The sequence below is a fragment of the Aythya ferina genome, assembly GCF_964211825.1.
Source record: "Aythya ferina genome assembly, chromosome: 4".
Taxonomy (NCBI): domain Eukaryota; kingdom Metazoa; phylum Chordata; class Aves; order Anseriformes; family Anatidae; genus Aythya; species Aythya ferina.
Window position 1 is genome coordinate 9,350,450 of NC_140300.1, and position 13,871 is coordinate 9,364,320.

Sequence of the window (13,871 nt, forward strand, 5' to 3'; positions counted from 1 at the left end):
TGTATTATAATTTAGAGTTTGTAAAAACTTTTTCTCACTTTAACACAGTGATCCTGATTGTGAGGGCCATCGCTGTGAGAACAGTAACACATATGATCATCAACAGTATGATGGAGAGGAGAGCCAAGATGAAGACAGCTGTTCAGAGCATAGCTCAAGTACCTCAACATCCACAAATCAGAAGGAAGGAAAATACTGTGACTGCTGTTACTGTGAGTTCTTCGGCCATGGCGGAGTAAGTTGCTGGATTTCCAGTTTTATTTTTTCTTTGTCATGAATTCATCAATTGCATGTGACATTAATGCCACCCCCTTAGCTGCAGTGTAGAGCTTGCTGGAGAGAAGAGTAGTAAAAGGAAGTTCAAAGCATGGGTAGCAAATAATTTTCCTCTTTGAAATGAAGAATTGAAACAAGCCTTTCCAGTTGAAAGCAGTTCAAGGGTAATAAAAATGGCTAAAAGATTTAGGAAGCAACTGACTTGGATAATAGATACCATGTTTGACTATGACATTGCAAATGGGCATTCAGCCATGTAAATAACTTCACAAAATTCATGCGTTCATCTATAGTAGTGTAATTATAAATATTGTGGTGAGTTTGGGTTAAAATGAACTTCATGTGGGAGGTTTAAAAAAAAAAAGTTGGTGGCAATTTATGAACCAACTTCGAGTTCTCCAAGTACTCATTTTAATGTGACACTAAAAAAAAAACTCACCTAGAACTCAATCAGAGTTAGTTTAAATTATATTTTCATAAAAGGAAAACCCAAACTGCATTTTGCCTATTTTCAGTATTACAAACAATTTTCTTTGCTGGTGCCTTTTGATAGGTGCTGACTTGAATTTGCCTTTATAAGGTACTTTGAAGAAATTATGAAGCTTTGAACTATAGAGTTTATACAAAATCTTTTTTCCCTATTGTTTTTTTTTTACTCCTTAAGGATTTGGTTGGAGCACCTTCAAGTTTTCTTCATACCCCTAACATAGCTAGTGATTCTCCTAATGGCCTTTTCATTTTCACAAGCGAAATGGCAGGAGCTGTTAAGTTACCACATCAATTTTTCTTAATTTTTTATTTTGTGCTGGCCTTACTTGTACATCTGTACATATAGTCTGTTTTAATAATCAGGTTGCTAGTGGGATTTGAGTCTCTGGCTCTCTTTTTCCTATTTGAAATAAAAATTCATCTTATGGGCTCTGTACTTGGTCAGCTGCAGCTTCATCCTCAAGCCTGAAGTGAATTTGTAGCCCCTGCCCTGTGTCTGGAAGGGGCAGCGAAAGGGATCCTGTGTCTTGCATGTTCCCACCATGCCTGTGTTTCCTCTGTTATTGTCAGTAGTCTGATGGCACAGTGAACTATTTGTTGTGCTGAAGAGACAGAACACTATAGGAGTTTTAGAAGTTAATAGGCTTTGCTTTGTTGGTTTAGGGAGTTGAACTGGTGCAGCTGCAAACAGGTGGGCACCAGATCTGCTGCAGGAGGGGAGAGGCGAAGGCAGGCAGGAGGAGCAAAGAGGAGTCGAGAGGCAGGAGCTGAGGTTGGAAATGCAAATACGAAACATGGTTCAGGAGTTCATCTTACAGCAGTATTAACATGTTATTGATGTGCTGGAAATACGCTGGTGTGCTTTGGTGCAGGGTATCAGCCCTTCACAGTGATGGCCCTCAGGCCTGTGTAGCCCAAACCCTGAAAGAGACTTGATAGATCATGGAAATGGCAGCAAGGGTCTGCTCTCTTAAATCTTCAGATGTAGCATGCTGAGCACAAGGAGATATGAAAGTCTCCTTTCTTGCTTTTAAAGGCCTCTGTCTTCTCACTTGCACATTCTTCTGCAAAATTGGTCATTCTTCCAATTGGAAAATAAAGCTCGTGAGCTAGCAACAAGCCTGAGAGATCTGTTGCCTGTTAAATATCCACTCAGGTGCACCTACACATAAAGAGTTCAGTATGCAGGTTTTGATCTTCAGTTTGGACCTTGAAGGTCTCTAAAACTTCAAAATGTCAAGAGTATTAGGTCCGTGAAGCTTTTAGTCACTACATTTTTGTCTGATGTCCATTAGCCGCCAGCTGCACCAACCAGTAGAAATTACGCAGAGATGCGAGAAAAGCTTCGTTTGCGTCTAACAAAAAGGAAGGAGGAGCAGCCGAAGAAACCGGATCAGATCTCCGAAAGGGAAAGTGTTGTTGATCATCGAAAGGTGGAGGACTTGCTACAATTCATAAACAGCTCTGAAACCAAACCAGTAAGCAGTTCTCGGGCAGCCAAGCGAGCCAGACATAAGCAAAGAAAGGTAAGATCTAAAAGTGTGCTTATCCTAGAACCTTACATTTGCATCTAAGTGTGTTTTGTGCTCACTCTTTAAGTATTATGGCTCTGTACTGATTTTATAATACTGGCCTAACTATTTTCTATGTAGTTTGTGGTATTCTGCCTGTTTGTGCATACAAAGCCTACTTATCCGTTTTGATGCTTAGAAGTTACATAGAACAAGAGGATTTCTCACAATGTCCTTGTGTATTTTGCTGCAAGTCAGCTTTATAGTGGAATTCCCTCACTTCAGAAAGTTATTTCTAAGTGTCAACAACAAGAATTTGATAGCTGTATAGAATGGACATTTTGAAATTGGAGGAAATTAGAAAGCTCATGTTTCTTCATTGGAATAATGGTTATGAAAGATGACTATAAGAAGCCAGGAAACACATGGTCAGTGCTTTCATGAGGGTGGAGAAGTTAAGTTTTGAGTTTTTACGTGTAGAATGACTGTGCTGGGCACCTTGCTGTCCCAATTGAAAGAGGTAGAGTGCTGTGCCATGTGATGGTGTGAAGGCCTGTCCAAAGTCAGAGTGAAGTGGCAAGCTGCAGAGAAGAAAATAAAAATTAAAGGTTGCTTTCAAACAAATTGGCAGAGACATTTCAAACACAAACATCTTTGATGTGTAATACAGAAAATATTTTTTTGAAGATGACAAAAACACTTGCTGAGTTAATAGAGAAAAATGATTTTTCTAAGTTAAATAAGCAGAAAAATTGCTTTATTATTGCAGTTTAAGTATCAACCTTAACATACTGCAAGCTCAAATTGTAATGAGATTGATTGCTGAATGTTTTTGAATTCTGGTAAGCACATTGTGTGACATCACTGTAAATATTTCGTGTTTGTGGATTTGTTTGCTGGCATGAAGTCTGTGTGCTTTAAATGCTTCCATGGGTTTGGAAAACCTGATGTTTATGTTACAGGGTTATGTTTTTTTTTTTTTGCATGACTTCTGTAACTGAAAAAAGAATCCTTTATAGACACTTGTAAATGTGCAGGAAAATAACTACATGGACAGGATTGTTCTCAGTGTACAAATCCCATTTTGCTTGTTACGAAAGAACAGTACTGCACAAAGTTTTAGTTACTTGCAGTAACAGCTGGAAAAAAAAGTCCTATGTCTTTGTTTTACATGGTTATGGACTTACGGCTAACAGAAAATTTCACCATCCTTAATATTTTTGACAGTTTGGAATGTGTCTTTAATGTGCTTAGTGTTTTGCTTTTAGTGACTGCTCCTCCTAATGTTAATAAACACTGAAAAGAAAGTCTACCAGAAGGGAAGAACATGTAGATGATGCAACATGCCACAAGCATGAGTTACCTTTGTAATTCACAGGCAGTTGAGAGAATGAAGCTGAATATTTTATTTTCAGCGGGGCTTGGTGATTATAGCAAACTTTGATATGAAGTTAAGCTTAGCATTAGTAAAAAAAACAAACAAACAAACAAACAACAAAAAAAAAAAAACATGAATGGTGGTTGGTAGTGACAGCAGTCAAATGGGGGTCAGATAAGCTGGTAGGCTAACGCCCTAAGACTTAAGCTGTTCACACACAAAACCAAAAAGGATACTTAAAACTAGTTTCCAAAATTTGTGTCACTTCCAATAATCCAACTGTTCTTTTGTAGCTTGAAGAAAAGGCTCGGCTTGAAGCAGAAGCCAGGGAAAGGGAGCATCACCAGTTGCTTGAAGAACAGAGGCGGCGAGAAGAAGAGGAGGAGGAGAGGCTGAAACAAGAGCTACAGCGGCTTCAAGAACTTCAGCAGCTGAGGGCTGTAAAGAAAAAGAAGAAAGAACGAACAAGTAAAGACTGTCAGAAGGTGGACATGCTTACTCGAAACTGCGAGACAGTGAAGGAATCTGTCCCAAATGCACCTGAAGACATTCAGAATGGTACACTTGAGCAATCAGAAAAGATAGAAACCTCCTCTGGTTCACTGTCAAGACATGTGAATCACACAGAACAGAGGCCGGTTTCAGAGGCAGGCTGTGAACTATCCAACCCCGTAAACACTAGAGACTCAAAGCTGCTTTATCAGAAAGAGGGGAGTGTAAAGCAGCATGAGCCCCTCTCCTTTCTGCTTGATATCATGCATCAACATAAAGAAGGAAACAGCAAACAGAAACTAAAACAAATAAATAATAAACCATGTGCTGAACAAGTGAAAAAGCCTGTTGAATCCCCCAAAGCAACTGAGATTCAGACGAAAACCAGAAACCAAATAGAAGCCAAAGCAAAAGCAGCAGAGCTCCCAACACTTGCAGAACCTAAAAAAGAGGAGAAGAAATTAAACAACAACAACAAAAAACAGTTGAACCACATAAAGGAAGAGAAAGCCCCCGTACCAAGTGAATCCCCTTCACCTAATGAGCAGCAACAAAATAATAAGCTAATACTTGCAGATTCTCCTCAACCAAAAGGCAAGAACAAGAAAAACAAGAAGAAAAAAGGGGACAAAGTCAACAACTCCATTGGTAAGTATATAAGAAAGATGAAGAAATCATGGTTCTTTATTTTGTTTTTTTACTACTACCGCTTAAGTCCAGACGTTTATCCTTAGTCAGCCCTGCTAATGTAAATTAGAGAAACAGAAAAATAGGTTTTGGGAAAACTCAAGCCCCTGTAATTATAAATTCAGTTTGTTTTCTGGGGTGCTCAGTGGTGTGATGTACGATCTTAAGTTACTTGTGTGCTTTTAGTAAACTCATATACTTTTAGTAGAGATGTGGAAGAATAAACTAGCACATGCCACTGTTTTTGTGTGTTTTTTATCAGTAGAGAATCAGTTTATTTTCTGTAGTCTGTCTCTTTACTGTTTAAGAATATTTAGAATACTTGAGCAGTATGTGGAATTCCATTTTGAACTTGTTTGAAAGCAAAGCTGTTTCTCATACAGCATTGAGCACAGTCTAAAATTGGTCTTACCCTTTGTTCAAGGGAAACCAGGGGATTCTGCAGCCAAAGAAAAATTGTTCGTGCATATTCATTTTTTCAGTGGAAAATATTTTCTTGCATTTACATTGACAGGTGTAGTAAATACAAACTAATTCACTGGTTTTTATTTGTCATTGTGAAAATTTAGTGGGATTATGTAACTTAATAATATGGAGTGTTTTCACTACATGAATACCAGTTTGTGCTAGTAAATAGATTTGATTTATCTGATAGAATTAATAAAACAACAGAAGTTGAAGGTGACTCAAACAAGTTGCACTTGCATAGTTTTCTTCCCATTGAATTTTTTGCTTTATTTCATTTTCCTGAAAGTATCTAATAATATGATTTAATATCAAAGCTGATGAATGCCTGCAGTGCGAGCTGGTTTGCTCTGTCAACATGCTCATCCATGTGCTCTTCTCAGGCACCAATTTGCTCCTGTGTGTGCTTGGTCCCTCGTGGGGCTGCCTGTTGGGGTGGCAGTTTGTGGTGCAGACATCTGTCTGCTCAGAGCACCCGGTCACTCCCCAGTGATCGCACAGGAGCTGAGCAGCAGCAGTGCAGAAATGAGCTGCCTGTTCTCTAGAATGATTTAGCACAGCAGTGTGAACTGCAATATTCTCGGGTAAGCACATACACCTGCCCCATCCTTCTGTGGCAGTCTGTGCCTGAAGGTACATGTTTCAGTATACTTCTATTTCTTAAGCTTTATAGAAATACAAAACAAAACTCTAGTTGTTGTAAGCCAGAGATGGAGCCTCACTTTGTTTTTGTGGTTTCATGGCCAGCTTGAGTCAGCCCACCCTTCTTTCTTTTAATTCTTATTTTCTCTGTTTCAATTTTGTGTCAATCTGACCGTGATACAGCCCTGAATATTTTTCTCTGAGACCTTAGTTCTTGTGTATACGGTGTTGTGGTACAGTCTTAATTCCAATCACTGGAAAAACACAAAACTCCAGTCTGGTTTCTTCTCCTGGTCCTACAGACATGTGGAGGAAACCCTTGAACAGGAGTGGGTGGGTAGGCTGCTGCAGCTGCTTAGGTACTTCCCGCATCTCTCCTCCACGTATCCACACATATGCACACCCCCACACTTCTTTTCTGCTACTCTAATAAGTACACTTACAGGTTCTGAAAGCTAATGTTCAAACGTGAGGAAATACAAGGACGTTATCTCTTTATAAATTCAGAAGCATTGTGCTGCTCTCTGAAGGATCTGGACGAGGCAGTCCCTTTGCTTTGAGTCGTTCTGACTTCAGAACTAAAAGCTAATGTAATTCACTTTGCATTTGGTTGCAATTTCTTAAAGACATAGGATTGATGTATTACATTAGCAAAGGCACAAAAAATGAACTAAGGAAAAAATAATTGTAAAAAATGAAGTGTTAAGGCAGTGAACACTGCTTCTGTTGTGATCTGTTTCTTCAACTTATTCTGGCAGGATTTTCCAACTCTTCATTATAAAGAGGCTGAAGAAAATAGGGTACAGGGAGCACTGTTTTACAAGGCTTTCTGGTTCTTCTGAAGTAAGTTGCAAGGCCAAGGCACACAGTTTTTGAACCGTCAGGAGTGCCTTTAGAGAAGTCATCTGTTCTCTTAGATCCAGGGGTTCTGGAAAGCTGCCCTGTGTGCTAGGTGATTTCAGTTGTGTTGAGTTTCATGGTTTTTGGAACACTTTCTGAGGCTGCTTCAGAGGTGAGAATGGAGTATACATGAGGTGAGAATGGAGTACACGTCAAGTCAGAAGAGGCTTTGTGAAGAAAATTCTCAAATTTCTTTCTACAAAAAGCTTTACATTTCCTGAAGCGTGTGTTTATTTCAGCAAGTACAAGAGGATCATATACTGAGACAGTATAATACACCAACGTGGTTACAATGGCTGATTAAATTCCTGCCATGTTAAAATATTAGAAAAATGTTTTAAAAAAAAAAAAAAACTAATCGCACATGGCATGACTTGCAGACAGAGCCTGATAACAGTGTCCAGGAGGAGTACAGCGTCTCTACAAAGAATTCTTGAAATTCTTTCTTTATGAATACTACTCTTAAAATGCTTCTAGAGCTGTTTAGTTAATAGCCAAGCCAACAAATTTCAGGCAAACAGTGTTCTTTTGCTGCCGAATTTGTCAACGCCCTTGTATAATTTGACCTTTCTCATCGGTGTTCCAGGTTTTTGGATCTTTTGCAATCCCTGTGATCAGTACATTCACTGTTGATTAGTCTCCTCCTTACTCCTGTCTAACTCCTTCTGAAGGCTGACCTGAGAAATACTAGTATAACGTTTTTAAGAAGTGGCTTTTCAATTATAAATTGCTATTAATTCAGCCTAAATGCAAATAATGAGTAGTCCACAAGGTTCAGACAGTTCTTTAAAAGTGTCTTTAATGCAGCTTGTTCACGCTTCTTCCTTTCTCCGTCCCTCCTCCCCATGGAACCTAACTTAGTGTAATCCTTTTCCCTTTGTAGATGATGTTTTTCTACCCAAAGACATTGATCTAGACAGTGTGGAAATGGACGAAACAGAGCGAGAAGTGGAATATTTTAAAAGGTAAAGTGCTGTAACCTCTGCCCATAAAGCTGTTGTGGTGCTTTCAGTGTATTTAATGACCAATTCCTTGTCATCATCTTTATGTAGCTTTATGTAGCTTTCAGAATATCCTCAGCTACCATTTTTTCTATAAGCAAAATTTGAAAATGTTTATTATTCACACAGACAAAATACTTGCTAGTGGTTTTTTTAAATATATATATATAAATGCAATGTTAGATGTTAAGTACTGAACAAATAAAAACTTCAGAATTTCAGAGCAAAATGTTATTTCATGAGGGTTTTTTTTTTACATGTTTAGAGGAGCTATTGCTTTAGAACTTTTTGTTATGCATGAAATATAGATGGCTCAACTGCGGGTACTAGCTTATACTAATGATTAAAGAGGGCGTGTTTACACTAGTGCAGTGTCAAGAAAAAGAATGAGCGGATGTTTGTGAAACTTTGTTCTTCTGTGAGTTTTGGTTGCTTTGCCGGGGGTTATGCATCACATATTTAAGTTATTCAGATATGGGAAGACAGCTCATGTGTGTGTAACATAGCACGTGTTCTTCAGTAATACCATAGATTACTTAAATTTGTCGTCTTTAATGGTGACTGGGCGTGCTCGTTTCCCATAAATACTTCTCAGTGAGTCTTTCATTGTGATAGCCAAAGCTGAATGGCTACAGATCCATTAGCTTCCTACCATTGAATAGTTTTGGAATCCATACTAGTGTTTCACAACTAAAACCATTTGTTTAAAGGGTGTTTTTTGTTTAAGCTCAGACTTGCAGTATGGATTTCAAATGTTCTCTGAACTCATACTTTTGATAGTCAATGTGCCTGGGAAGTGATGTATATCTGAGTCTTGCGAAGGACAACTGCTTCTCTGTGCTGGTTATTTCTATATGAAATCCATGTGCCAGATTTAAATTAATGTTAACATGCACAGAAGATGAAATTTCAGAAGTACAGACTCTATTCTTAAAAAGTATTTTTCTAAGTTGTGCCAGTTAACAGACTTTGCTATTTAAACTAAAAGGCAGATTTTATGAATTAAATGTGGCGTACATTAAGTAATGCTATTGTTGGCATAGCGCAAGCACTGTGCTACAAGCTGCAGGTAATATTCTTAGCTTCATTCAAGTTTGCAGTGTCTGTGATAATAAAACAGGAAAGTTCACCAATTCTTTACTTTCAATAAGATAAATGGCAGAAAAGTGTCCTTTACTTGCAGAAGTGTTGCTGAAGTTTGGAAATGAGTTTGTCACACATGATTCCAAATGAGCAATTAGAGCTTTTATAACTCTGCTCTTTTATAACCAATTCAGTAATTGATATCATCTACTCCTTTAATTTCATCTGTTAGGAAGTGCCCAATTCTTTATGCGTGCCTGCAGTGCCCTGCTAGGTGCTGTTTAGGGGAATGCCATGAAGGCACATTGAGTGTGTTCTGTCATTGGATAGTTCCCGATACAATCAATGGCAAGCCAACAACATCGGTGGAATTCATACTCTTCAATGATAATTTGTTAATTTGTCATCCTTTCTCCTTGCTTTGTTAGTAGGATGATAGATGGATACATTAATTACACCTTGACTTCAGAATTGATTTTGCAAAGTGCTTCTACCTTTGGCACGGAAAGAACAAAATAAGTTCAGTTCTTCTAACCTTCCCCTGTACCTTTTTTGTTTCTTTCCTTCTGTCTGCTCCCCTTACTTGGCTTTCAGCTGTTACAGAAGCTGTGCAGCCTTTCTTTCAGAGAAGGGTGCTACAGATGGAGCTACCTTGAAGCTATAATGGAACTTGTAGCCTAATCAAGCTACACCATACCTTGATAAAGGATTGAAACGTGAATTAACTGTCGATGAAACACCTGTTCCTGAGCACATACCAAGCTCTTTCAGAAGTTCATCCATAAATGTGCAGTGTGTCCAGTGAAAGCTACTAAGTGGATTTTTATTTTTTAAAGATGCTTTTTCCAGTCCAGTCCAGTGGACTATTTATCTGCTATATTATAAACAAATCTCCTTTCACTAGGCCTTTGTCTCATGTAGTTTTGCTGTACTCAGAAGATTGGTGTTAGAAAAAGCAGTGCCCAATGCCATTGGTGCTTCTGCTCTATAAATTACCTACATTCTTACTATTACAAGGGTTTTGGTACATACAGCCGTGTCAGCTCTGGTTTTAGTTAACATTCAGCTAGCTTCTGTGTTGCTAGTGTTCTTTGCTTCTTCTCCCACTTATTCTTGGCAATACAGGGGTGTTCAAAGAAATGGGTTTATGAATAAGGGGCAAGTAATTTTTTTCATGGCATGATTTTTTTAAGCTTTGTACTTCCGAATTGGAATGACCCTTCAGAAAAGGGATACCATCAGTGGCTTGATTTTTTTTTTTTGAAGAACATAAGTTTTACTCTATCACTTTTTTTTCAGATTCTGCTTGGATTCTGCTAGACAGACGAGGCAGAGACTTTCCATCAACTGGTCCAATTTTAGCTTGAAAAAAACCACCTTTGCTGCACATTGAAATGACACAATATGGGGAGGGAACCCTGCAGGAATCAATGAACGACAACTCCACTTACCTGTCCTGCTGTGCTGAGAGCTTATCTGGTCTTGAGCCAGTGCTGCCTTGCCTTGTCCCCAGTGCTGTGTGGATCTGCACTGAACCCTTTGGCCTGATAATTCTTGCGGACTGAAAAATTGCCACTTTCTACCTGAATTTGTTAGCTTGTGTGCTTGTAGTCTGTGAGTGAGACTTACTTGATTGTAGCTGTATGCCGTTGGAGTTGGAACAATAGCTCTTTTCCATCTCCTTCTGAATGCCTTGGCCTCAAAGACTTTAAATTGCTTAGGCTTGGGTGGAGGCCAAAATACTAGTTTGCATCATCTGCAGTGGCTCCTGTCACTTCTGCATTTAGCTATGTTTTGTCATTCTGACTCCTGACAAAGGAATGGACCTAGTCAGTTGTGCTTTCATCTGCTCCAGAATTCTCCTGACATGACTTCATGAAAAAGAGGCTCTTATGGGACAAGTATTTCCTCAGTTCTTTCACAATCTACTGTTTAAGAGTGTACAAGTTACGCTATTTGTGTTTTGATTTTTTTTCCTGACTTGTAGCCAGCTTGTGTAAGAATACTTGCAGAATGAGAAAATTTAAAAAGAACAGTACTCACACTATCAAATCTGTTATAGAGTGTATAATTGTATTAACACTGAAGCCTAACTGGCTACTTTTTTAACATATTGTTAAGTAATATTAAAATCATGTCTTTCTTTTTGAAAGATGGAATACATTAGTATGGCAGAAGACTTGTGTCTTGCTTTTTTCTGCTTGGGTTGGGTGAGGGAAAAAACAAACATTGCAAAAAAAAAAATAATGGTATTCTAAACAAAATCTAATCTTGTGCCAGAATTGGTCAGTGAATGCTGCTTCATTTTAGTGTATGTTTCTCTGAACGTTTGTTTGCCACCTCACCTGATGGGAAAAACTGTCCGCTGGAGCGAGGAGGACTCCTGCTGGATGCTGGAATTAAGTTCGCGAATTCTGTGAATTACAATAATACGACTATTATAATAGGTACTTTATGAGAAACAAGGTAATCCAAGTATTTTCAATTTCTCTGTTGGTATAGAAATGAAACAGGTAGGCTTGATGTTGTTGTGTAAGTATTTAACAAAATAGTAACGTCTTGTGGGTTGCTTAGTGTTGTCCACCATGGAGGAAAAATGGTGTTTTAGGATTTTCATCTGTGTAAAGATATAATGTACTTAGAAAAGTTTCTCTGATACTGTGCTATTTATTTAGACAACATTTCAATTTGATGACCATATTTACCCAGACACCCTTTCATTTTTATAAAGAAAATAAAACTTCCACTCAATATATACTTAAAAGGACAATGCAGCTTCAAAGCCCACTAGCCTCCTTCTCCAGAACTGTTCCCATGGTTTATTTCTGCTGCTCGTTAACATGTGTTTCAGTGTGATACAGCCACTGGGCTTGGGTCTGCTTTGCAAGACGCAGTGTAATTCTACAGCTTCAGGCTTGAGAAGCTTTAAGAAATGATTGCTTCCACATCCCCTTTGAGGCCAGGCGGCAGCAGGAGGGTTGGTTTGGCTACAATATCTACATTTTCACTCTTCATCTACAATTTCACATCCCTCTTTAGTCAGTCCTGGAGCTCCTGTCCTAGTGTGTGCTGCTGGTACAGAATGTTGATACTGAGCTAAACCCAGCTGCTGTAGGCAATAAACCCAGCTGCTGCAGGTAACTGAGATCTCCCTTGTGTAGAGGGAATGATGCAACCTGTTACCAAATTACAGTCCAGGGGTTTAAAGGTGACAACTTCTGTTACTCATCAGTTGCTCATCGGATTCAGGTTAAGGAAGGGAGTAATGGAGTAGTCTCACTTTTTTTCTTCCATTGAAGTATTGTAACATATGTATTTACCTGCTGGAAGAATAGGATCTCAGACCCAGAAGGTGGTATCTGTGCCATTCTAGCACCAGCTGTCTCTGCAAAGACCGTGAGCTGCTCAGAATAGCTGCATCAGTTAGTGCAGGAGTGACATTTGCTCCTTGGGACCATCGAGGCTTCCATCTGCTGCAGCCTCAGTTGCATAAAAGTTTAGACATTTCTATTTTGGGACACTGGCTGTGGAAAATGTGGTTAAGACACCCAAAGCTGGATGTGTGTGGTATCTCTTCAGGCTTTTGTGGTTCCAAACCGTAGCACAAGGTGGCGGTGTGTGTCATCAGAAGGCATTGCCATGTCAGTGATCTGCAGCTGAGGCAAGGGATGGAAAATCGAGTTGATGTCACCTGGCCAAATAATGGTGCAGCTTCCAGCTCCTCTGGAGGAGGAGAGCTTGGAAGAGTTTTGAGATTTCTCTGATGGTGCTAGAAAACTCGTAGCATTTGTTTTAACTAATAAATGGGGAAGAAAACAAGCTAAGAAAGCTGTTGAGTGATATATGACTATGATGTGTTTTTCTTTATATTGAAATCCTGGATTAAGAGAACAGGACTCTTTTTGTACCTAGGGAGTGTGTCTGTATTTATAATCTTTTTTGAAGATGCTTGTCTTATGCTGCATCATGAGGTATTGATGCAACTGACGTGACTGCGTGCACTACACAGGAAGCGTAAAGAACAAATCTAAACCCATCTGCTGCTGCACCTTGAGGAGAATCTGAAGGCAAGTTATATTTTTCTGAGTTCATAATTATGTGAAGATGTGTGTGGACCTATCTGGGAGCCAGGAGATCTAAAAGTACCACTGTTGTGGCCTTGGGCAAATGAGTTAGTGACTGTCACTCTACCCATTAAGTGGTTTTATTAAGGATTTGCTGGATTATGAGTGTGTTCTTTATGCCCTAGTAGTGAGTTGAAGTCTGAAGTGCAATGCTAAAACCTCTTACTGGACACAAAAGCTCTGCAGGTTCAGGTGTGTTCAATACAGATAAAATGTGTTCAGGTATAAGAGGTTGAGGTATCTTCCAATAGAGGAGACCTCTATAAATACGTAAGTGAGTACATTTTAGTTCTTAATGAGAGTTTTGAACAGCGCTGGTATCGAGTGCTCTAAGACTCCTTTTACACAGGGATGTGGAATCTGCGCTTTGTATTCACTGTTGCTGTTTTCTGAGGTAGCTGTGGTTGAGAGGATGTTTTCCATTTTTCTTGTCTTCTGTTTTCCCCACAAAACAAAGAAATAATGTCCCATAACCTTTGGGTGTTTCTTTTCTTCAATCTGTATGTTCTGTTTCAGCTTTGCTGCTGCTATCAGCTGTAGAGTTGGGCCTCCTTCAGCTCAGTGCTTAGAGATACAGAAGAATCTGCCTATTGATGCACAGTGAATCTAAAACTGTTGACAAATGTGCCAGGTAAAGCTTTGGTTTTCTGTAACTGTATTCTCCAGGGGAAAATGTAGTGCTGTGCCTACAAACAAGACGGATACAAATTGAATTTTAAAGTGGATGGTGTCCAATTCGTGTCCCTGTGGTTTATAAAACACATAAAGCAAATTGAGATGAGGTGTATGCTAATAGTTGTTTTTTCTCAAAGATGTTCTTGTA

At 39.0% G+C, this 13,871-nt stretch overlaps 2 protein-coding genes across 3 annotated transcripts in view; both read left to right on the forward strand.

Moving 5' to 3' along the window:
- The window catches only part of FAM193A (family with sequence similarity 193 member A), a 75,801-nt gene extending 64,700 nt beyond the window's left edge, over positions 1–11,101 (forward strand). For both annotated transcript variants that reach the window (XM_084516831.1, XM_084516832.1), the window contains 5 exons: positions 49–235; positions 2,061–2,291; positions 3,948–4,794; positions 7,724–7,805; positions 10,224–11,101. In XM_084516831.1, coding sequence (XP_084372957.1) covers positions 49–235; positions 2,061–2,291; positions 3,948–4,794; positions 7,724–7,805; positions 10,224–10,317 — 1,441 coding nt within the window. In that variant the 3' untranslated portion in view covers positions 10,318–11,101. The remainder of the gene's footprint in view (positions 1–48; positions 236–2,060; positions 2,292–3,947; positions 4,795–7,723; positions 7,806–10,223) is intronic.
- A 2,481-nt stretch (positions 11,102–13,582) lies between these two features.
- Positions 13,583–13,871, forward strand: part of LOC311435938 (uncharacterized protein) — a 42,049-nt gene continuing 41,760 nt past the window's right edge. Inside the window, exon 1 of the mRNA XM_084517511.1 lies at positions 13,583–13,679. The gene's annotated coding sequence lies outside the window, so the exon portion shown is untranslated. The remainder of the gene's footprint in view (positions 13,680–13,871) is intronic.